General features: G+C 39.1%; 2 protein-coding genes across 4 annotated transcripts in view; both read right to left on the reverse strand.

The window, feature by feature from the left end:
- Positions 1–4,132, reverse strand: part of MSRB3 (methionine sulfoxide reductase B3) — an 83,371-nt gene extending 79,239 nt beyond the window's left edge. Inside the window, exon 1 of one of the 2 annotated variants that reach the window (XM_084511454.1) lies at positions 3,989–4,132. In XM_084511454.1, coding sequence (XP_084367580.1) covers positions 3,989–4,058 — 70 coding nt within the window. In that variant the 5' untranslated portion in view covers positions 4,059–4,132. The remainder of the gene's footprint in view (positions 1–3,988) is intronic. The other variant, XM_084511453.1, reaches the window with a different exon arrangement.
- A 356-nt stretch (positions 4,133–4,488) lies between these two features.
- LEMD3 (LEM domain containing 3) overlaps positions 4,489–25,279 on the reverse strand; it is a 48,516-nt gene continuing 27,725 nt past the window's right edge. Inside the window, exons 4-13 of one of the 2 annotated variants that reach the window (XM_084511426.1) lie at positions 23,590–23,657; positions 21,599–21,678; positions 21,372–21,520; positions 19,536–19,637; positions 18,550–18,652; positions 18,153–18,331; positions 11,661–11,742; positions 7,180–7,285; positions 7,020–7,098; positions 4,489–6,720 (exon numbers count right to left, since the gene is read on the reverse strand). In XM_084511426.1, the coding sequence (XP_084367552.1) occupies positions 6,557–6,720; positions 7,020–7,098; positions 7,180–7,285; positions 11,661–11,742; positions 18,153–18,331; positions 18,550–18,652; positions 19,536–19,637; positions 21,372–21,520; positions 21,599–21,678; positions 23,590–23,657 (1,112 nt within the window). In that variant the 3' untranslated portion in view covers positions 4,489–6,556. Of the gene's footprint in view, positions 6,721–7,019; positions 7,099–7,179; positions 7,286–11,660; positions 11,743–13,337; positions 13,462–18,152; positions 18,332–18,549; positions 18,653–19,535; positions 19,638–21,371; positions 21,521–21,598; positions 21,679–23,589; positions 23,658–25,279 lie in introns of those variants that run through there. The other variant, XR_014690385.1, reaches the window with a different exon arrangement.

Genomic DNA, 25,279 nt, shown 5'->3' on the forward strand with positions numbered 1-25,279 from the left:
GCAACGCCCTTGTGAACCTGACCCCGGGCAACCAGCCACGCAGATACTTGAAAATACCAGTGGCTAAAAGCTCTTGCACCTTCCCTGCATGCTTTTTGAGCCCCAGAACCAGGTGCTGGGGGATAAAGTTCAATGAGACCAGGGCAATCTCTTAGCCAGGCTGCACATTTTCGGGACTGTTTTCTCTTGGCATGGACTGGCACAGATCGCTTCCTCAGGAAGCCGCTAAGATGCCTTGGGTTGATTTCTTTTTTCCACTCTCATTGTGCAGTGGGAGTGAAACCGATGGCATTTGGCAGTAACTTTCCACCAGCACTATTGTTATTTCCTGGCAGCAGGGAGTTGTTTTCCATCAGGTGCAACGCAAAGGCGTTGTCCCTCTCTGGAAGAACAGGGAGTTAAAAAGCTCCAGGGGGAAATACACCCAAACGCCACGCTTGGAGTTCTTGGACCTGGTATCCTTTCCCACCAAACTATGCACACTATGTATGTTTTGCTAAATTGCTACCTACATTTCAAAGAAATCCTTAATCCCAGCATTTAGATGCTACTGAAAGGAAAGCGTGAGCGGGGGAGCTCGGCAGCAGTCCTGTCTTCACATTTTGTCCGTGCAACACTCAAATGCTGAATGATGTTTAAACACAAAACTTAGTGGAAAGATCATTTCCACCGCTCCCTGTAAATAAAGAAGCACTTGTGCTATTAATCATGTTACAAAACAATGCTGAGCTCAAATTTAAGTGCGTGAAGACAGCAAAACTGTGTTAGCACCTTATAAGTTTAAGCGCTGCTCTTGCCTGTTTTGGGCTGGTATTGTTTCAACTCCTCAGGTCTTAAAGTCCTTACTGAGAAAAGCCTCTTTATTCCCCGGAACAGTTGCTGGATTGTGTGGCTTTCAGATAATGCTATTGGAACCGAGGCTGTTAAATGAGAACCAGAAGGCTGGAGCTAAGGAGATAAATTATAATTTCCAATCGCCTCCTGATGAATGGAGCTCCCAAAGAGCTCCCATGGCCTGCTTTCAGACAAAACAGAAGGATCACCAGCCTCACAGGTAAAGGACACAAAAATCCCCTTTAAAGCCCAAACGCCATTCTTCATCTTCTGGTAGAAGCTGATGATATAACGCATGCTCCCGTCCCTTTCTTAAGTGCCAAATTGGAAATTACTTCTAAAACACTGCCAGTTAGTTATATACCCACACATTTCCACAGAGGAGGACTTAAATGCTTAGTTTTGTGCTGCTGTAATAGTTTACAGAGAACCCAACATCCTTCCGAGGTGAATGAAGTATCTGGAAAGATAACAACGCAGCCTCACAGAAGCGACAGGAGCGAGGGAGGTTAACCAGTAGCCGCTTCATGCTCTATGAGACAAAAATGAAAGCCCCAAAGGCTGTAAGTTTTTCTGGTTTTGTCCTTAGGTTTTCAAGATCTCTGCTTACACGCAGAAAGTTGCCTCTAAATAAGTCCATGTATGGACACGAGTACTCCAGAGCAAGAAACCACCGATTTCCCCGTAGTCCTGAAGTCTGTTCCAAAACAAGCATACCAGCTCCAGAGTGACTCGGGGGCAGCTAAAATCCCTACCCTGCTTTATCCTACATTCATTCTATACACACCGCTCTCAATGCACCAGGAATGTGAGGTTCCATTTTCCTGGGGGTCTCTTAGCTGAAGGAACCCACAACCAATTCAGGGCTAGACCGAGCTACAATAAGGCGGACAGTTTACCCCAAGTTGCCATCAGCTAAACCCTGCACGGTGCAAGGAAGTTTGTGCCTTGGGGGCTGCCAAAACTAGAGCTGTTAATGAAACTAGAAAAAGAATACAAAGGGAAAAAGAAAAAAAAAAAAAAGGTCATATTCCCTATGTAGGGCTGACACAAATGTTGCACGTTGCCTGAGTGTTGATCTGTAATGAGGACGCACTTGAATTATGCAACTCACCGGAGCTATCTGAAAATTGGATGGCTTTACTGCATCGCTGCCTTGTAGCGGTGCCAGCCAGATGCAGACAGGCAGACTTCTTGACCTTCTGGCTGAGAAGATTAAATCCTTAACAGCAAGATCTCTTCTCTCCCTCCTATTCCCCCATCCTTTCAAATACACCCAACAACATAACAAAGAAACCTTTAACCATTTATTTAAAGGGAATTTTAACTTTCTAGCATGTCTCAGGTTGGGCTTTAAATAAATAGGCTGGGCTTTAAATGATACAGAAGAAAGTATCATCTTTAAAGCTGACTAAATGCAAGCAGGCAAACAAAATCCTCTTCATACCTTCCTAAATATCAGGGCAACGTACCAAGTATCTTCCTCGTGCGCAAGTTTCCCTTATCACACAGCTGTGAGGAAATCTTATGGTACTTGCAAGAGCAAAATCCATATTAACCAAATCCCTGAGGGAGCGTATAAACAGCACCCCTTGGAAAAATAAACAAGGTCATTGAGTCAAAAGATTTTATTTTCGTCAAGGATCAACTGCTTTATATGGCTTTGGTACCAAATATAGAAACATTACAACGGCACTGTTTTTAAAGATTGTGTTTTTTCAGGGGGAAAAATAGAATTCTTTTTTTCTCCTAATAGGTCTTCTGTAATGTGTATTGTAAAGATCCAAGCAACGTCAGACAGGAAAATGACCAACCAACCGCAGTCTGGGACTGAGCTATAGATGGCTGAGCTCCACCAGCCCCGGTGGTTTTGAGAAATCACTGCAGAACTTCGTCCAAAAAGTAAAATCTCCTTACAGGAATTATAGGATTATCTAGCAACGCTGGTTAAACTATTCGCTTTACTTAATTCCCTACGTATATTTAAAAAGGTGGCTAAGGGATGCTGCTCTGAATTAAGCCGTGCCTACAGCAACGCGGGCGATTCTTTTCGCAACTATGAGCAAACATCTGGCGAGGATGACGAGCCACATGGAAACTGCTTCCAGACCCAGGCTTTAAAGGGCACCGTTACCAACCAAATTTGGCAGCCCAGGGGCCGTGACGAACGGCGGAGGCATGCAGTTGGGAATCGTCAGCAAGCAGAACCGCGAGCGCTCGTGGCAGCTCGGCGAGGGCACGGGCAGGACGAGAGGCGAAGCATCAGCCCCTGGGCTGGAAATACCCGGCGCTATGCCCTGGTGGGAGCAGAGCCGGGTTTTCCTTGTAGGGTCTGCTCGCCCCAAGCAGGCCGTGCCAGGCGGGCGAGCTGTCTGCCCGCTGCACGTTGCGCCTTTGGGACCGAGCTGGTGGCCACAGCGGGAAGCTTGGGAGGGAAAGAGCTCCAAGCCTGACGCGTACACAAAGCTCTGCGCTCCCCTAGATATATATAAGCTCAAATCTGTTATGAATAGCCGGTATTTATTGCTGGGGAGCAGCAAACACCTGGCACTGCCCATGAACACCCCTCGCTAGGCTGTGTTTTCGGCAGCCCTTTGGGGTCAGGGTGCCTTGGGGCAGCCCTTACGGGGACCCCAGAGGAGCCGGCGTTTGCCGCAGGTCTGTCACAGCCACACGGAGCTGAACTCAGCCTGGCGGCAGCCCTGGGGGCAGAAAGGAGCCCCGAAACCCGCTGGATTAACCCGAAAAGGGGCCGGCGGGACCCCAGCCGCAGCTCGGACGCGCGCAGCGAGCCCTTTGGGGTGGAAATAATGCATCCAGAAACCGCTGAGCGGGCTCTGGAGGCGCACACGACGCCCCAACTCCCCTTCAGGCCGCCGAAACCCAACTCCCCGAGCCGGGCACAGCGGGGAAGGGACCCGCCGCCCGCCCCCCCTCACCCCGGCACTGGAGGGGGTAGGGACCCAGCGGGGACCCGGCCTGCTCGGGGCGGCCTCGGAGGCCCCGCGAGGCGGTGCCGGGGCCGTGCCGAGGTCCCCCCCCCCCCCCCCCCCCGCAGGTGCGGCCCCGGCTCCCCCCTTTTCCTCTCCTCTTTCTCCTCTCCTCTCCCCCCCGGCTCGCCCTCCCCTCGCCGCAGGGGCCGGCTCCTTCCTACCTGCGGCTCCTGCGGCGGCCGCCAGCGCCAGGAGGAGCGCGGGGAGCAGCGGCGGCGGCGCAGCGCGCATGAGGGGAGGCGAGGAGAGGAGAGGAGAGGCCGGGCCCGAGGGAGCGACGGCCCCGGTTCCCCCCCGGTGTCGTCCCCCCCCTTCCCGGGATGGCGGGGACGGGCCCGGCGCCCAGGCAGGCCTGACGGGAAATTCCTGGGCACCGGCGGCCAACGCCAAATATGAGCAGAGCGCCCCGAGCCCCCACCCCCAGCGGGCTCGGCAGAAAGCGAAGGGCTTCACCGATTCTGTGACATTTTCCCATTTCTACGCCAGCCCCACAACTCCCTCAGCCTCAGCTGCCAGCCTTCAGCAAAGCACCCCCCCCCCCCCCCACCACCACCCCCCTCCCAGCCCCGACCCCCCTCAGAAGTTGAGGCAACTCCCTGCAGGCTGCAACCGAGTATCCACAGAGAAAAGGCACCCGAGGAGCTAGGAGGAGAGACACGTGTAAAAACCCCTAATAAACCTTTAATTTGAGTTTGGTTTGCTTTTCCGTGTTTGTTTTTTTTTTTTTTTTTTTTTTTTTTTTACAGGACAGGGTGACAAATTACAACAAACATCTGATTTTTTTCTCAAATGTTCGGGTATTATACACATTCCCATCTGTCTTGCAGGAAGGGATATTGGTCAACTTAACAGTTTACGGTAAAATAAGCTGCATAATAGTACATATTACAATAATAATGTACAGTGTTTACAAGAAATATATTTTAGAAGCAAGATGGATGCATTTGTATCAAGATGCGACCTTTTAAAATGCCACAACTATTTTTACATTCACTCTTGCAACAGGTCACAAGATGGGGTCACTAAGGTCAGGTTAACAAATCACTATGATGCACATCAAATACAACAAAATTAGTTTATATACATATATATAATACATATACATGTATATTATACATATACATATATGTATATAGTAAAACTCATCAAAATCTACCAGACCTGGCACAATTCACTTACCCATCAAAAATATGTACTTGTCCTCGGTAAGTAGAATTCTGCATGGCTGATTATATATTATATATACTCATTCATTAGCATCTGAGACATAAAACTGAGGATTTAAAATTTTTCGGTTAACAAACTCCAATAATAAACATGGTGCCCACAAAAGCACAAAGGTAAGGCACAATAGGATTTTCTGTTGCAGAATAGTGTGCATCATGTTTACTTAACCATAAGAAAAACGTGCATTATTTGTGCAAGTCCATGCTGCAAATCCATCATATCTACAAAGTAAAGTGAGTTAACGATAACATTTTCTGGACTGGTGTGCTTCCAGTCTCAACCCCTACGAGATATTCAGCTGGATACTTCGATAAAAATCACTGTGGAAGTTGGGATCAGTAAAGCCAATAATCTTAGACTTGCAACTAAACTTCTCAGCAACAATTTTGGAGTTCGGGGTAAACATTAGTAAATTTAGAGTTTGGTATCACAAAATTTACTGTCAGCTGTACTTCGAAGTTTGTATCAACCAAAATTGTTGCAAGGAAGTATGTACCTTTTAACAGTTTGTCAGGTAACTGGTTCAGTACAACAAGTTACAGCATATTGGGAAAGTCACTTAATCCCAAATGGTATTTTGTCACAGCCCTGGCAATTGTCATAATAAATACAGCTTTTCACAAAATATTTTTCCAGTATCTGCCAATTGCTTCTTTATTGCTCACAAATTTGAATTCAATACAATTGGTATCAGACCTCTCACACAAAATCATAAGATATTTTAATATAAAACCTATAAAAGATATTTAACTTGTATCTAACACTTTAAGGTATTTGGCCTCTTGTCATGGTATAGCCAAAACCATATAAAACATTAGGTTTTGAATAAAATAGGAAGCTTATTCACTGCTTCAATGCAGACATCCTCACAGAACACAACCAGTTTTGCCACCACCAGCATTTACATTTATATACAAAACCTAGTACATCCTCATTCAGTATGTTTTCCCTCACACTTACAATGCAACCACTAATGCCAAATTAACTTTCCCCATACCCTAGCTGCAGATAATTATTATTTTACGGCAAGAAAAAAAAAAACAAAACTAATATTGACTGAGAAAAAAAAATTAAACTTATTCACCATCAGGAACTGTAGGTTGTTTGTTACAAAATACCCACAAGATTATTTCACAGGAAACTATGGAAATACAGGAAGTCTTTTCTCCATGCTTTTGTATTATCAAAAACACGTCTTGGTGCAAAAATACAGCCACCACATCTGAAAATGTTTAATGAATTCGGTATTCCTCATGCAAAACTTAAATGCACTGGTTTACTATAGCCCCAGAAAACTTCCTGAAGCAATTTTTTTTTTTCCTGTCAGCTCAGTATTACTGCCTCATTGCTAAGTCCCTTTGGAAACAAGATTTCTGGAACGTTCAAACTTTTATTTAATTCATTAAAGTATTACATACAAAAAGCACTAAAAAAGGAAGACGGCAGCCAAACAGGAAATTTCCTGTTGCAAGTAACAGTCCTAGCAGTTGTAGAAAGTCTTCTCAGGAGCTTCCCTGAGAATTAGTTGTGCCTGTCCGAAGACGGAGATGTGACATAGAGTTCATGTGTTTGTTTGATGGCTTTAGTGGAGTGTTGCAGGTAAGAGCCTGGGGAAAACGATGATGATATCGATCTAGCCGCAGGTATTTTACTGTTACCAGCTTTCCTATAAGGCAAATAGAAAAAACATCTTCTAGTTTAGGATTATTAATTTTGCTTCAGGATATAGCAAATAAACCCAAACATTTTCATTACACGGAAATTAGCTTACCAGGTGATAACGACTACTAAAAAGACTTTTTTTTGTTACAGCTCAATATTTCAGATATAAAACACTTAAGTGTTTTAAGTGTGTTTTTACACTTTAAAAATACTTCAGATATAAAGCACATTTAAAAGGATAATTAAAACCACACCCATCCTCTGCCATTTCTACAAGTTTTGTCATAAACCCCGATTTCTTACCATCAAACCAAGAGCCATGTAATGCCTTAAAAGCCTTTCCAGCATACTCTGGAGATAGACACTTGACATATACACAACCCTGCATTAAGAAAGAGAGTTTTTGTTAAAGTCCAGCTGACAAGGAGAAACAGTATTAAGGTGTCTCTGGAAAGACACTCACCTCACGTGAATTTTTGTCCACGGCAATATGAACAATTCCATCGTTATCACTGCATTTCTCCAAGATTGCTTCTTGAATTGCTAGATGCCAGTGATCACCTATTTCCCTAAGCAAACAATGAAAGGTTTAATCAAGCACAACATCTATTAAAAACTTGCAAAACATGACATAGAAATAGATGTGCTAGTAACTCTAGCAACATGAAAGAACGCTAGTCTGAAGTATACAGATTATGATCCAATAGTTTTCATAAAAAATATTTTCTCACATATACTTTATTTTGTGCTTCCCATGAAACCCGACAAAACCACACCTAAAAGCTGCAATACAACAGTTAATTTGAAGTACATTTCCATATGCTAACAAAACAAATGATCAATGTTGTAGTATTAAAATGGTTCAAAGAAGTGCCAAATTTGGGTGAGTTTATGTTAGAATTCCAAGCCTGACCAGGTGAGCTCCTGAAGCAAATCTGTTCCTCATCCCCATGCCCCATGCTTTGGTTTGCATTACTGAATCACCTCAGAGTAGGCCAACTAAAAGTATTTTTGGTTTTAACTCTGTGATGTCATCAAGAGGGCATTTAATGTACCACAGCTGCTAACAGGCATTCAGTCTAGAGTAGGACTAGAGTAGAGTGGTCCAAAGTCTAACTCTTCAAAGTGCATACAGCATCATGCCAGGTACTTAGCATCCATTATTGTGCTCTACAGATCTTTTCCTCTAACACTAGGCTACTCTGTACATTTTTGATCTATAACATAGAGCTGAGATCAAGAACTTGGATAAAGTGCAAAGCTACATTTTAAGAGGTACCTCCTTACAACAAATTTAGAATAAAAACTGAGGTTTTGAGCATTCTCCATTCAGTACCTAAAATTATTCAATCTGACATTGGAACAATCTGTGAGAAAATACAGAAAGTTTCCTTCGGGTGTGAAGCATATGATACTAAAGTTCAAAACCCTTAAGGATAAAATTGTGCATACAAGCACTTGCATGCAAGTACAACTCCTTACATACGAATACCAAATTTATGGGCAGCTACAGAGCATATACTCTGTCAACAGCCACACAAGTTTTAGTTATGTGACTTGTTTTCATTTTTCTCCTCTAAAAGAAAACATTTTATACTGCTCTTGATTAAAGAAACTACTTAGAGCTATACACAGCCAGTAAGTATGCTTGGATTTTTCAGGCTTCATTCCACTGCAGCTTGCTACAGAATCATAGCTTTTTTCTTGAAAGGTAACTTCTGTCATTTTCAATGATTTTTTTTTTCCCCCTGTGGACCAAATTGTTTAGCTGAAAACCAACGTAAAGTCTACTCATGTTTAGTCCACAGAGAGTAAACATCCTCCTTCCCCACATTCCCAACAATCTCATCCTTGCCAGCTGAGTGGTTTCTTTAAAACTTGACATCAGCTTCTTGCCTTTGGGGCCTACTTAGTACTTCAGCTATTGAATATTTGGTAAATTGGGTCTAATAGTTTGCTTTAAAAAATTCAGTCCTAAGAATCAAACAAGCAATCCATATTTTAGGGCTTTGTCCTCCCCTTCTACCTGCCTGCCATCACCTTCTCATCTGAAACTACAAGCAGCCATAAACTTATTTTTCTGCATCTACTTGTGTCAAGACAGTCTAAGAACACTTGATGGACTTTGGTAACATTGAATGCCAGATTTGCTTCTGGTATTTGATGTTGACTGGTTAGAGAATCAATGCCACTTACTCAGGAAGATTGCATATAAACAAAGTGGGACATGGACACAAGTGTGTAAAAGATGCAAATGAAGGTTCCAGTGGCAAGGAGACTTACCAGTGGAAAACACCTACAGCTTAAAACCCTGTAAAAACTAGAAGATATATTTAGTCTTTCAGTCTAAGTAGGATATTTTCTTTGTGCTAGACAGCTCAAAATGAATGGCTTATGTCAGGAATAGTGTGGCCAGCAGGACTAGGTAAGCGATTGTCCCCCTGTACTTAGTTCTGGTGAGGCTGCACCTCAAATGCTGTGTTCAGGTTTGGGCCCCTCACCTGAAACAAAATAGTGGAATGTGTCCAAAGAAGGACCACAGAGCTGACAAAGGGTCTAGAGAATAAATCCTATGAAAAGCAGTTGAGGGAACTGGGTTTATTCAGCCTAGAGAAAAGGAGGCTCAGAGGAGACCTTATTGCTCTCTACAATTACCCCACAGGAGGTTGTAGCGGGATGGGCATCGGTCTCTTCTCCCAAACAACAAGCAACAGGACAAGAAGAGATGGCCTCAAGTTGTGCCAGGGGATGTTTCAGTTGGATATTATGGAAGATTTCTTCACTGAAAGGGTTGTGATGTATTCAAGCAGGCTGTCTAGGGAAGTGGTTGACTCACTATCCCTGGAGGTATTTAAAAAACACGTAGATGCGGTGCTTAAGGACATGGTACAGCTGTAGATTTGGAAGTGCTAGGTTAACAGTTGGACTTGATCATCTCAGATGTCTTTTCCAACCTAAACTGGGAACTCGTGGACTTGATGATCCTCATGGGTCCCTTCCAACTTGGGATATTCTGTGATTCTGTATTCTGAATCAATTCTATGAAGGGAATAACCAATTCCTTCCAGTTCTGTAACAGTTTGAACAGCGGTATTTTCTAAATTTTCATGCTGTGCTCAGGATGTTAGGGAACTAAAGTCAAAATTGAAAAAGCCTAGAAATTTTGCCCTGGGTGCATTCCCTCCCTCCCAGCTCAGGACTCATGTCCAAGGGGTCAGATTTTCTTGAGAAGCATGTTGTTATCAGCAGAAAGCCAGCTAACACAAGAAGAGTAGGGTAGGCAATCAGCTCTTCTGCTGGTTTGGTATAAACCAGACATTTTTTTCCCCCAAATACTGCAAGTCACTGAATTACTCCCAAGTGCTCATTTCCTGTTTGGAAATTAAACAGAAGTGTATTCTTAGTCTAGTCTGTTTTTTGTGTGTGTGTTTTACAGAACTTGCACACGAAACATTAACAGTTGAAACCAACTTGGAATTTCCCGTAATGAAACAAGCCCCCCAAAAGGCAGGACTTGCCCTTCCTTGGTCCTGCACACGTATGTTCCATCAGCTGGCAATGCGGTTCTTGCAGGAACGCTAACCACGTTTTGTGACCAACTCTTGTCACCGATTTGGTGGACAGATGCAGAAAAACAAAAATGGTTTATCCAAATGATGCCTAGACTGCTTTAGAACACAGGTTTGTGCCTGGCATAGTAAATGCCTAGAACATACACCAAAACTACTCAACATTTTAAGTTAGATGCTGCGGCCTGAGGGCCACAACTGGATTACAGAACTAGAACAACTAGTTTATAAAATTTAGCTTAGATGTACTTTCTAATACTGACCCAATCTATGTCAAGCAACACTGAAGTCTACAGCAAAGGCATAGCCTATAAGGAGGTGCTATTTTGAAGAAAGAAACATCCTAGTTACCAGTTCCATTAACGGGATACATTTTGAACACCTAACATTTGGAAACAATAAAACCAATGCACTATTCCCATAAATATTACAGTGAAGCTTCAGGACTGGATTTCAGCACTACTCAGACCAATCAATATAGCTCACAGTCTCCTTTGCAGCAAGGACAATTGATGTCACCCCAAAACTCTCATTAAAGCTTTTTTTTTTCCTCCCATTTTTCTACTGAAGGAGCTATCAATTTGCCTCAAAACACCTAAAAGTTCAGTCTTATTCACCCTACTGCAAGCTGGAAGCTATGAAAGAAGCAACAGTAGGGGTTTCTGCCCATAATAGTCATAAGGTCTTAAAGCCACTGAAAACAGTTTTTAGAGTAGGGATAACAAGGTCCTCAACTAAATTAACTAGCAGCTTTTCAATTAATATGTCAAGAAGCTAAAATAATTAAGTATATCTAGAAACAGAAAAGAAACAGACCAGAAGATATATATCTGAAGTTAGCAATCGCTTGCGTCTCTGCTGTTTTTTTTCCCCTACTTCCTATTATTCTCTATTCTTATCAATAGCTTTTGCTTTGCATTCAGCTTCTCATATTCCTCAGTCTCAATTAGTACGTTATTTTTACTCTGTAAGGCAGCATCCTCTTTTCTCCATTATGTAATCATATCAGGGAATAAATTACTTCAGAGGTTTCTGGAGTCCCTGCCCTGGACAAACCAGATTTCAAAGACCACAGAGGTGTAGCTGGCATAACCAATGTGTCAGTGCCCTAAATGTCAGACCTCAACTCCTAACATGATCTAGTCCACAGCCCATGAGGATATAACATGACAGAAGGTGAAGCTTTAAAAGGCTACAATTATTTATTCTACCTTAACTCTTGGCACCTGAAGCAGTTTGTTACTCATTCAAATACACTACACACTTACACTTCTTTCAAGGTATGCATGTTGACTCTTCTTCCAAACCCCTCTCAGAGAACAAAAGTAGACACTTGCAATTGAATACAAAAATAGAGAGTTTTTTTTAAACTTACACAATTGGGTCGAACATATTGCGAATCTTTAGGCATGGTGTCAAGCTGTTTGGCGGCGAATTTCTTCTATCTAGATGAAATGCTATAAGATAAACAAATTTAATAGGTATTATGGAAGTCAATAAATACATCTAGCTAACCATTTGATACATTAAAAACAGAAGGGTGTTACTCTAAATAATACTTTCATCCACATCTGAAAAACCTTCAAGCAAATAAGTCTCCCTAGTATTCTACCACACTGACAAAAGTGGATCATACCCAGTATTTTATTTTATTTTTTAATATTTATAACTTCTAGATTTAAAGAGATAATGCATTCACTTATGTTTGGGCCATAGTAAATGGAAGGAATGGAAGGTATTTTAAATACTATGCAGTTGAAAAGAAAGTGTTGGCATTGTGTGTCTGTGAAAAGACAGATATCCTTAACATCTGGAGCAAATTTTCAGAGCTGCAGGTTACCCAGTTTTAAATACCTAATAAATTTTCATTTCTTCCACTTCTGGGGCAGTCTACTGTCCACTTGTCTAAGAGACAGGGAGATACTTAGATGGATGTGTCATTGCATTTGTTTCAGTAACAACTGTCAAGTAGCCCTCTACGAGGATAGAGCTTGCGTAACCCTAGATACTCTACACGCATGTTGAGAAACTTGAGAAAAACACAATATGCAGCAGAAGACATAAAAGATGCAAGAAAAATGGAAATTAAAAATAACAGCTGAGTAACTCCTTCAAAGCTAAAGTCCCATAAAATATTCATTTTAGAAGCTCAGATATCTTCTTTCTAAAGTTCCCAAGTTCTCCCTTTGGGAGTCACAACAGAAGATTGCATCGTAAGAAAAGGAATACAGGACCCTTCAGATTCAAATAAGGTAGTTCCGTGCCATGAGAAGGCCCAACAAATTGCATAACCTAGTGAAACAACTTTCAAGGCTTGAAGGAAGTTTTACTTTGAAGATCTGGAGATGAGTCAATGGAAGAGTTTAAATGTAAGATTATAAATCTCAAGATGTAATGATGCACCAAGCTGAGGTTAATGCCTCTCCTTTTTCAGTCCCTACTTTGCTGAAGTCTGACAGATTCAAGACATTACATTTCAAGTCTAAGTTTTAGGCAGCAGTGCTTCTTATTGCTGACCTTTAAAAACAGAATCTTGGAAGTATACCCAACATATATGAACACCATTGTTCTTCCATAATCCACCAAAAAACACCTATTGTCACCCAGAAGATACTGCATGTGAAAGGCAAGCACTAACCACGAGAAAGTTCACTGCCTGAAGATATAGCATAGACGACTTACGTAAGAACTAAGTTCAAAGCAAAAAAATAATAAAAAAACAAACATACAGTTATCAACTAGAAGTTAGAAAATGTGGGCTCTGAATCTAACCTTAACCTCCACAAATAACTAGAAATGCTCTAGTAAGAAGATATACACACTTTATCCAAGTCACCAACACCTACAATTGTCCAGCTTTTCTTGGGAATGTTTTTCTAAATATGCTGGTGACACTGCATCTATCTCTGAGCTGCCTATAGCTTAAGGACAAGTCCTTTTTTCAATAGCACATGGTTTTGTAAAGTTTTTTGCCCTTGATTAAAAATTATATGTAGGGTATACAATAAAAACTTTACAGAACTAAGCAACATTGAAAAATAGATGGACTTACCTTACTCAGGTAGGTTGGCTCCAGCAGATCAAGGGAGGGTGAAATGTCACCAGCATATTGTACACTGGGGCACCACACCACACTGGAGAAGGTGATCTGGGGTGGCCTAGTCATGGACCTGGACCTGAAAAGGTGCGGGGTTGAGGAAATTATGTGCTGATTGTTAATAGCTAGGTTTATTCAGCACATCCTTTTAATCCAATGATCAAGAATGGTGAGATTATTTGCAGAAACCCTAGGTGCACAGGACCAACATTTCCGCAAGGTTGTTTTTGACCTCCAAAAAAGATACTGTAATTTAAGAAGTCAGCTAAGTGATGCAAGAGTAACCAAAAAAGAAATTTGTATTTTAGCGTAAACACTAATAAAACCAAGCTCTACCAGCTCCAATTTCTAGTAACCTTCAAAACAAAAGCCCACAAGGATTTCAGGTGCTTGCAAAGATTACTTCAGCCAGAGCAGAACACCAGCTTTTGTGCAAAACTAACCTGCTACCTATTAAGTGTAACCTCTTACTAGTACAAATGTGCCCAGACCAGTGCAGTATATGAAAATAAAGAGGAATTGTGCTTTTTCTCAAAAACGTTTCTAAGTCATCATAAGCTAAAAAAGTTTTTATAGATAAAAAGCTCCATCTATGTTGAACGGAAAAAATAACTATAGAAATCCGTGAAGTACAAAATAATTGCTATCACAGTAACATACATTAAAATGTATACCGGAAATCAGACTGGAGGCTAAACGAAGAAACAGGCAAAGTACTGTACCTATGTAGCAAAATTCAAAATAGTGTAGTAAACAGATATGCAGTGAAGTTCAAAGAGATGTCTATAACAATTCTGGAATATGTCTATGATGGAAGAAGAGGCAAATGCACCGACTTCAAAATGAACACCTAAGGAAACACCTAAGGTACAGCTTGCTCTACCTCTTGATTCACTAGTGTATTATTGCAAAAAAAAAGTTTCCCTGTCATCTCTACCATGATTTATAAAACAGCCCAACAGATCTTTAGACGTGGATTTGAGGCACATGGTAAGATTGAAGACTTTCACAAGGTGAAGATAAATACATTTCTGAGGAACAGATTTATTCACGTTAAGTCCCAGATCACTTATGAAATACTAACGCTTCTTATTAAAGTCAAGAGAAAAAAGATAAAATGCTTAGTTGAATGTGCTGAACTTATGTACTTTCAAACACACAAGGTTCTTCAGCAGAAAGAAAAGATATTGAAGTATTACTACTAAATGTTGTTAAGAAAGGACAATGTGGTTGATGAGGTTTAATTCAGCTAAGTTTACCTACAGAAAACCAGCATGGGATGGGTACAGTATTCTCCCTCAAGCATAAATATTTTCCACAATCTTCTTGCAGTAAAGAGAGCCTTTTCAACACAAAGAAAGGACTGTATTCTCACGAGTGGTGGAGGAGGGCTATCGTTCACTCAAGGTAACAGATTATCTTGCATTCTGCAGGATGAAATATCACCCCAGATGTGGTAACTCAGGGTGAATCCAAAGGTTCAGAAAACCTTTTTATCTCGTCTCTTGAACTGTAAAGCAACTTTAGCTATCACTGTTAGTTTAGCTACCTTGCAGCTCACCCTACGTATTTTTTCCTTAGAGCTCCTGTTACTGAAGACGTGCTTCTTTCAAAAGCAAATTCAACACTAAAATATATTTCTTTCACTGCTCTAATTAAATTATACTTCAGCATGAACAAGATTTTTGAATTGACAATTACCCTGTACGTTGTTTTCAGAATACTGCTCATATTTGCCCATCTTACAGTGAGTTTACCTACCCATTCTTCTTTTGACAGACATGCCAACCATACCAGTAGATGGTATCTCACAGTAAGATCCCCATCACCAGACAGACTGGAAAAAGCAAAACACAAGCTACCACTTGTAAAAGTGCAGGCTGCTCCTGAAGGACTGAACAAAACACCACAACACTGAATTCTGGATGCTAACACAGACACAGCAGAGGCTAGATCCTCACACATGCTACAGGTCCCATACTTAAAATGCATGGTATCATACATCAATAACCTAGTACACGTGGACAGGTCAAGAGGCTTTCTTCTTCAATTGCACATACTCGTCAGTATTGTGTTCTGCTACAGACCTACACCAGATCTCAAGTTTTGTTTTTTTAAACTGTGATGCTAACTGGGTACTAAGATGCACAGAAACCAAAAAAAACTTTGCTCCTTCAGCAACTCCCAGGCTCTTCTGTTATAGCCAAAGTATGAAATTTCAACTCTTCAAAGGCTGAACTACAAACCTAATGAGAACTAGGAAAATAGCTGTTGAAAGAATTGAAACAGGATAGCACTTAACATATCCTACGCAGCAGTAAAAGCATAGAAGGAACCTATCAAATACGCATTCTAGCTAAAAGCCGCAGCTGACAGGTAAAACTATTTTGTCTACTACATGTACAGTATGTGGCAGTAGATATTCAATGCTCAAATTCATATGATACCTAACAGTAGCTACCATAGTAGCTTTCTAAGAAGTTTTGGAAGCTACAATTCTGTTGGAGTCTTGAATGAATATTTCACGCAGCACCTGGGCTGTCACAACTGAGAAGTCTTCCACATGAAGGAAAATCCAGACTGATTTCTGATACAGGACAGAATTTTATGAAGTGATTTATATCGCAATCACACATGACAAGAAAAAGTTGAAAGCGCAAATGAGTAGTAAATGAGAAATTCCAGAACTGGAGCATCATGTTTCATAGCCTGTATTGACGAATACACAACATAAAAGATTCAGCACTGCGATATACATAGCTTGCAGACACTATTCATTTTAAATGTCTGAAAATTAATCGTGACAGTATTATAGAGATGAAACAGAGACAGCTGTAAACATCCACCACTTCTGCACTGTACCTAAAACACTCACATATCCCTGATAGACAATGTCCTGGAAAAAAAGCTCTGCAACTCTCATAAAAAGTTACTACTCACTTCTTACTAAAATTTTGAAGAACTGAAATCAGTGATATAGTTGTCACAGCACATTGCTATGCTATTATTTTTTCAAGACAGTGACTGCAAAACCTTGAGCCTGTAGTATTATTTACAAGGTTAAAAAAAAAAATCTCATTTCCAACGAATGATTAAAAATGAGAAGTATAAAGCTAAGAAACAATGGCATAACTTTGATATTTAATCATATCCCAACATAACGTTTTGCAGAGAAGCAAGAAACTCAGACCCTCATCAAATAACACTTCAAGTATTTGCAAATGTCTCGAAAATATTTGGTTTTGATGGGAAAGAATTGCTTGGTTTTGCTTTGAACATACAAAAAGCAAAACTTAAGACCCAGGGGATGAAAGCATACACGTAACATATGGACATGTACAAATGCCCTGGGACAAAACTGAAATGTTAGCAGTCCTATTCAGGCAATCAGGTCTGCTTCAGTATAACTGTTCCAGGCCACAAAGAAGCTCTTTCTGTCTGGAAAGGCAATAATTACATTTGAAGAGGTCACTTTAGACTATACCCTCTTTTGTAGGGAACAATAAAAATACTGTTTCTTACAAATAAAGATGTGTACCAATAAAAGCAAAGAGACTTCAGCTGGTTACTATATGCATTAGTTAAACCAAGGTCAAAATTAGCATGCTCCACAAGAGCATAAAACTATAGTGTAATTGCTTGTCAGTAGGAATTTTGCTTAAGTGCCCAAAAAGGGCAAAAAGTCTGTTGTTTTTAAACAAAGCTTCTTTCAACATCTAGTTCAATGTCATAGAAGTAACACACGATTCAACCTTGGTAACATCCAATTAGCAAATAAGTCGAACTAAAAATTGTACAAGCAGCAGCTCCTTCTTCCCTTGCCATCAAAATAAGCAACCAAGTTTATAAACGAGGATTCTGTACAGAGCTTTCAACAGTCACACTGATGAAAGAATGCAGAGTTCAAGAACATAATATGCAAGACAAATTCTTTTAGACTCTCAAGATTTAAACAATTGGTAAAGATTTAACTTTAAATGTTTACCTTCCCTACTCAGATTTGGATATAAATTATTCTTTTATGTTGCAACCCAGAACTCGAGACTTCTGGCTTATATTTTCCATCGACTAAAGCTTTACATGAAAAAAAGAACTATGAAAAGATGACCACAGCAGGCAAATGCAGCCCACTGGATTCTTGCCACTTGGCTCCATGATAAAGTTTAAGTGACAGACCATCGCAAAATTCACATGACAGCCTCCCCTAATAAAGCAAGTGCTTTTTTGTGCCAAAGAGCTTGAAATACGAATGCAGAATATGCAGAACCAGAACACTGCTAGGAGATGCTCAAAATGTACATTCTGCTGATTGAGAAGTCTTATATTTTGAAAGGGAATCTACTGGGATAAGTATACTGCTCTTCCTCCCAACTCTGCCTTAGGGTACTCAACTGATAACTAAATGGTAGGAAATTCTGATCTAAAAGCTCTGATCTACCTGCATTCAGATAAAAATGATTACATAATTTCCAATGAGTCTAAAGGATGTTAGAATTCAACCCATTAAAGGAAAAGGCTTGGGTGGGTTTTCATTTGTTTTTTAATTTATGGAAAGGAACAAGGAACTCATTTTGGCTGTATACCCTTAGTTACACTAGAAAAGCTTATCTTGCTTGAAAACAAGGCAGACGCTGAATGCATGTGACAAATCTACTGAACAAGATGACAGAAAAATGGCACAGTTCATAATTATGACAGAAAATGTCTTCCATTCTCAAGTGACCTCTTAGAAGTTAGAAGCAGAAATTAAAACAATTATATTTGCAATACCTTGGCCTTGCCACACTTTCGATGGTATTACTAAAATTTTGTCACATGGTACAGAAGGTTGCATCCATTTCCATACCAGGAACTCAGCATCACCTATTCTTTGTGTCTCCGTGTGAATTCTAGATTCATTTGCTGCAAGGAAGTCAACTGCTCTATTCCAGACTTTCTTCATTTTCCTCCTTAAAAAAATGAAGAAAGAATTACAACGTTAGCATTATAACAACCTGCACAATTGACATGCATAACTTTATAGAAAACCAGTGTATACACCTGGGGAAAAAACAAGGACATTACACTATGTAACCTACTAACATTAAATTAATTGACCAATTTGGTTTTACTAAGCTATATACTTTATTCCATGCACTGAAATTCAGTATGTATAGCGGGTACGTACCTTTCCTGAGATGGTATTAGAGAATCACGCACGTGTAAAATAGGCATATAAGGCTGCAAGTCTTTATTTTCAGAACATGCCTCACTGTGACTTCTTAGAACATCTGAGAACACCGTAAGAAAAACATAATTACACAGTTTATACAGAGAAAAATATCAATTCTGACTATGAACAGCTACTCCAAGGCCCCCTTCCAAATTTCAGTAATTTATAGTTTTGAAGCGTTTTTGCTCCTAACCACACTGAAAGCAAATCAAGATAACTAACCATACATCCAATGCCTCCAAGTACCCCAAAGAACTTTGAAACACAGGAAAAGAGTTTTTACAGTTATTCAATTGCTACATTTAATTGCTAACAAAGACAGCTACCTTTGGAAATCAAGTGCTTTCCCCCTACCCCAACAAAACTTGACTGACAAAAGAAGTATGAAAACGTTAAAGTAAGAAAACAGCTCTACTACCTCTGTATTTATGACTGTCATAGCTGAAAGTAGCATGACAATTTAAGTAAAACTGCATCCCCCAAAACAGCACTAAAAGCTATGAACACAAACTACTAAAACCACTGTTTGAAGTGGAAAGGCAGAATATCAGAATTCAACCACGCATTCTGTTTTAGCAACATTTTAGGTGTTGGTGTTTTGCATACAGATTGCTTCCTGTATCTGTTTAGTCTTGCATCATTGTTGCCACATGTCTAGTCAACAAACATCACAATCGTAGTTTTTTCAATACAGATAAAATACTGCCATGCCAATGTGGATTTATTACAGCTATTACTTAGATTTAAATCTCCATAGGAAAAACTTTGATTAGGTTTAATGTACAATGTATAAAAAAACCACAAAGCAGGCATTTTTCCAAGAGCTGTCACAGCATGATGACAACTGAACAGGCAGAAAACCCAATTGATTGAATGAAGTCAAGTACTTTGAAAGCTTATACAGTGCTGATACATCACATATAAGAATAAAGAAGCCATACCTATGATTTTTACCACCATATCATACATCTGCCTTGTTTCCTCCTCTTCTTTTGCCCAACGATATTTCATGTAGTGCAAGACTCCCCAAACCATTGCTACTCCTGCATTAAGATGAAAAACACTCTTTAAACAGAATTAGAACATCAGTTGTTTAACATATTTTACACCACATACTTCAGAACTTGGTTGAACTAGCTAGCATTTTAAAATCAAAATTCAAAGCTAGTGATGCATACTGTACTTGCTGTCAGTATTTTTATATTTTACTAGCATAGCAACACCAACTCAACCTTCAAAGAGTAGCTACCTTTATGAAAATGTTTAATTATTTTAACAATAGCATTGCTAATTGGCATTATTGGGGTTTGAAATTTTACTCATTTGTGATGAAAAGCATTAAAACTATTACCTTGGAAAAATTCAAAATCATATTAAAAGTTGTATAAATTCATAATTTAGAATATGTTAAGATTTAAAAATGCATAATATTCACTAATTTAAGGACAAGTCACGTGCTTTATTTATACAGGTCAAAACTAATTAGTTTGGACTGCTTTAGTTCAGCTACAAATTTGTATTTCTTACCATGATAAATGTTTTTTTTCTATTAGCTTAAAGATGATTGTCCTTTTTGGGGGGAATATAGTTAAGAAGGCCAACAGCATAAGCTGAGAATAAAAATCTTATTTCTTTCATCTCAAACTGAGGGCACCATTCACCCACGGTTTCAAACAAAAAAAATACACAGTGCGAGTGATCACACAGCAGTGTTAACTGATAGATAGAGACTGAGGGACATCACTTTAGGCCAAAATGGCTATTAATTAATGAAAATAGATCCAGTTTTTACACAATGCTCCATTTCTGGAAAGGTACTGCATATTAATCTCAAATACAGATGAGAAAGTTGGAACGCTAAGCAATTTGCTCAGCATGACTGATGAGACTGGTGGCTGACTCAGATACTAAGTTTTGTCTCCATATTCCAGTACAGCTCATACCCACTATTATCAAGAAGACAGCCATCTGGGTCAACTTGCCTTCAATTATTTTGGTTTGTCAGAAGGCTAATGAAGGCGGTCTTCTATTTTTAACTATGAGGTTGTTAAAATACTGGAATATAAATGATCATTATACATGATCATTTAATATATATTAATATATAATAAATGAATATTCATCATGTGCATGAGATCAATTCTGCATCTTCAATATTTCTAACTGGCCACACAAAAATGACTGTGCTTGCACTCAGCTGGACCACATCATTATTCTGCATCACTTTCAAGTTTACTTAATTCTTGGCCATAATGAAATTATTTGAAACTTAATTAGAGAACTATCACAGATTAAATGAGTAAGTCTTACTGAAGGATAAATACCTGTACATCTGTTGCAGAAAAAGTTAAGAAATTTTAGAGACAAACAAGTAATTCAACTTCTCCTGGAACTTTAACTACAGAAAAGATGATTTTTCCTAAAGTTCCCAGAACAACAGTGAAACATCCTCAAAAAATGAAGGCCACCACATCTTTTTTCCCCAAAAAAAGAACCACTGGATTTGGAATTTTTTAAAACTCAAAAGGTAGTGCTTTGGCAGGAAAAGGCCAGAGATCCTAGAGAAGGAATCGGTTCAGCTGACTACAACAACAGATGATAGCAAGTAATATGAAAATACAGTGGCAAAAAAGTGCAAAACAGACCTTGTTAGAGCTTCTGTCACTATCCTGGCTACAAGTTGTATGGCTGAATAAGAACTTCCAGTGAACACACTGCTCTTTCCACCATGAATTTACACAAGTTATAACAAAAAAGTGATTGTTTAAATAACTTACCCAAAAGCAATATTGATAATCTGTGAGTTACATTAATAAACGCACGGCGAAAACGACACCTGAAAGACATCTTTGGACTAGTGGATTCCAGGTACTTTACATCTGTCACATTGACGACATCCATCTCATTAGGGTCACTGCCAATACACCTGTTAAAAATATATGGCATTTACAAAAAAAGGATACGGTCTATCAGAACACACTGTTATACAATAAAGACCACTTACTTTATGCCAACATCTTCCCCACTATTCAAGATCCATTGTAGTGCTGTGTTAAGTACACTTTCATATTCTGGATCTAAATTCTGTCAAAAGACAAACATTAGTGAGCAATTCTCTAAATAAGCAGAAAGTTACCATGCCACAATAAAATACAGATACTGCACATGTTAGTAGTCAAACCTGTGTGACTTTGATCTTGAAGCTTCACTTTTTGCATAACTGTTCAATAGGCAAAGCAAATCCACCCATGCTAGGAGCAGCTATGGGACTTACTAATATTCTTCAAATTAAGGACTATATGAAAACTCTAGTCATGATCACACTTCAAGAATTCTAACCTACAGAGAAAACTAACCTACAAAGGAAAAAAAAAAAAAAAAAATCAGCCACTAGGCGGTGCTCATTGAAAGTCTCTTTCAGGAATAAAACTCAAACTAGATATAAACTTAGCTGAAAATAGCTCCTAAAAAATCAGCTGAGGTAAATTTTTAAATGATTTTCCTCAAGCTTCTTAAGATTATTTGAAAATACCAGTTATGTTTGTAGTTCAAGAACTGATATCACTACATAGGAATTTACAAATTTAAGTTATCTGCTATCAGTAATCACATTCACTGCAGCCTGAGCAGCGCCTCCATAGTTCAACTTATATCCTTTTGTAGAAAAAGCAAAAAAAAAACAAAAAAACTGTATTTGAACTGAAACTGTCCAAAAAGGTTTTCTCTCCTTAATTTTTAATGAGGCTCTACGGCAAGTACTTCAGAAAAAAAATAGGAGCAGCTAACTTATTTTCACTTTAAGGAAAAAGTTCTATCAAACACTGAAATTCCACCAAAAAAAGTAAAAAAAAAAAAAAACACGCATTTATACTCCAAAAATTAGGAACTGCAGGGTTAAACACGGTTTTACATGAAGTGACAAATTTGCATATGAAACTTGGATTTATAATTTTTTTTTTCAGCTTTGATAACTGGCATTCTTTTAACCAATGGTCTTGTCTATTATGTTACCTGGCATCAACCTATTTTTTTCCATGTATTCTCACAATGCACTGTTTTTAACAGATACAGAACATCATTGCCAATCCAGAATTATAATCTGAGATAAAACAGTTTTTAACAGCTTCTTCAGCAAGCTCTTAACATCGCCTCCTTTTTGTTTACTATGTAAATGTTTGCCAAAATGCAGTATTTTTGTACATTTGTATATTAAAAGTCACATGGGCTTAACTTCCTCCACCCAAAAAAAGCCATACAAGATCTTATACCATTTTAAAATGTGAAAGTAGCTTCCTACTGAAGGGAAGACCGATGTGGGCTAAAATAAACACTACAGCTGCTAAGAAAAGACAAGAAATCATTTTTTATTTAGGGAGGGAGGCAGGGCAAATGACAGGGCAGAGAGAGATCCTAATATCGCAAGCCTACCAAGTTACCATAAAGGTAACACAGCTGCTGCCTGTCAGGCTCACTGCAGAGCCATGCTTCAGCCTCTTAGCCTCTTCTCCCAGAGAAGGGAAGACAGTATCTTTTCCAAGATAAGAGCTAAAACTAAGAGACTAAGAGCTGAAAAATGTCTCAAACATTGCATACTGATTTCTGGAAAAGCTTCTAGAGATTTGAGTTTCATACTTTTTTTTTTATGTTGGTCAACAGCTCCATCAAATGACATTATACCCTGGTGTTTTAACTAAAGGGAAAAAAAACCTTCATGACACTGAAGCACTGCTATCTACACTTGCATTGCAATTAACCCCACTTTTTCTTTTCCCTTTTTCCACAAAATCTCCATATCTCATGAAATAAAAATGGTAAGTAGCATGTATTGAAGAAGTCAATTATAAACATCTCTGAATAATACTTGACTTAGTTTTATTAGTATAGAATGTCAGTTACTACATTAAATTGAAATGACACTAATACCAAACCAGACAGTAAAATTTTAAATTATACAACTTTTAGATATAACCAATGAAAAATACTGCAATTGCTTACTTTTAAATATGCAGCTGCCTCCTGGACGGTAAGGTTCCTTTGAATAGAGCTTCCACATTCATGTTCCCCTGGTAAAAATAAAATTGTTTATTTTGATCACCTTATTTCTGCACTATATAGAATAAAATCACCTAACAGAAGCTAAAGGTTAACGTAATCTACACAAGCAGCAATAGCCAAATAATTCTTTAAAAATATATGGAAAAAAATCAGAAGTGCACCCCGCCAATGAAAAAAAGATTGTCACAGCTAACAATAAATAAAAATAACATCAATACAAATTCATGTGATCAGAAAATATACTTCAATATTTACACTGAAATTAGAACAAAAGATCATATGAAGAGCAATCACAAGTATTAAAAAGTTGCTGCCATACCCTGCCTCAACTTCTTCCAAATAATTTCTATTTACTTTGAAACATGTATTAGCTATTAAACAGACCAACTTATAGTTCTAGCATATCCACAGCAGTATTTCCAGCACTATGAATTTACCACATTTCAGTTTGCTCCAAGTCACCACAGTAATTCATCACCTTCCTGAACATACACAACATACCAATATGCCCTCAAACTACTGGTTTTACCATCTCCCTAAGTATTTCAGAAAGTTTGCAGAGGCAGTCAAGAAATAAGGTACAGTCAATCTTCATAGCCACATGCCATCTTCTTCCTGATTTACTTCTACTTAACTGAATGCATCCAATTTACGCAAAAAAAATAATAATCTGGTATCAGTCATACAGAAAAGGCGAAGTCTAACTCCAGTTTTATCTAACACTTGGCTGGTAGCTCTGAAGAACTGTTAGACAATGGCAAATCCTTTTTTTCCTTGATCTCTGAAAAATAATCTTAGTACCCATCCCTGCAATTTTACTGTGCCAAAACATTCAAAATGAAAACTAGCCTGTCACTGAGTCAGGGTTAGGCCTACCTTACCTTCCTCAATCCATGCCAAATGATCATTCCCAGCACTATAGCAATGCTAGGAAAGTTTGTATTTTGTATATGCATGAGTACCTTGAACTTTTGCTTACACTCTCAAAAAAGTATTTAAAGTTGAAACTATTCCAGACAGGATTACCCTTTAAATGGAGCAACTGCAGATATTTACTACCAACACATCCAAGGCAACCTGACAAAATCAGCAAACACTAGCAAGTTATGGGAAAGCATCTTCACGTCTCATTCACAGTAGAGTTCCACAAAAATACGTGTTTTTATGAAGCAAAAGTCTTTTACAGACTGCTAAAGTAATGTTCTGTTTAATACACTTCAACAGGCAACTGAATTTTGCTTTGCAAGCACATCACCATAGTAGGGATGGGCTTCTACTGCTGGGTTACAGTTTTTAGGAACGCTCATTTTTCTCTGGCCTAGAACTAAGCCTCCCTGCTTGCGTGCCTGTGTGCATTTTCAATCAAATACTGAGCAGAAGAGACACTATTTTGAAAGTTGTTTCACTTGATAATTAGCACACAACATCTGAGACTTAGTCAAAGCTCCTCAGGTCTACTGTGACAGGAAAACTGCAGAGGTCACTGGTGAATACTGACAGCACCTTTGAAAAAACACTAAATTTAGAAGTCAGCACAGAAATTGGAGTTACAGATTATTCTCTTAAGGAATTTAGGTAGACATTCACAGAATGACTTGGTTTTGTGCTGCATTAACACTACAACCTGTAC

Source organism: Aythya ferina, assembly GCF_964211825.1.
Source record: "Aythya ferina genome assembly, chromosome: 1".
In the NCBI taxonomy this organism is placed as follows: domain Eukaryota; kingdom Metazoa; phylum Chordata; class Aves; order Anseriformes; family Anatidae; genus Aythya; species Aythya ferina.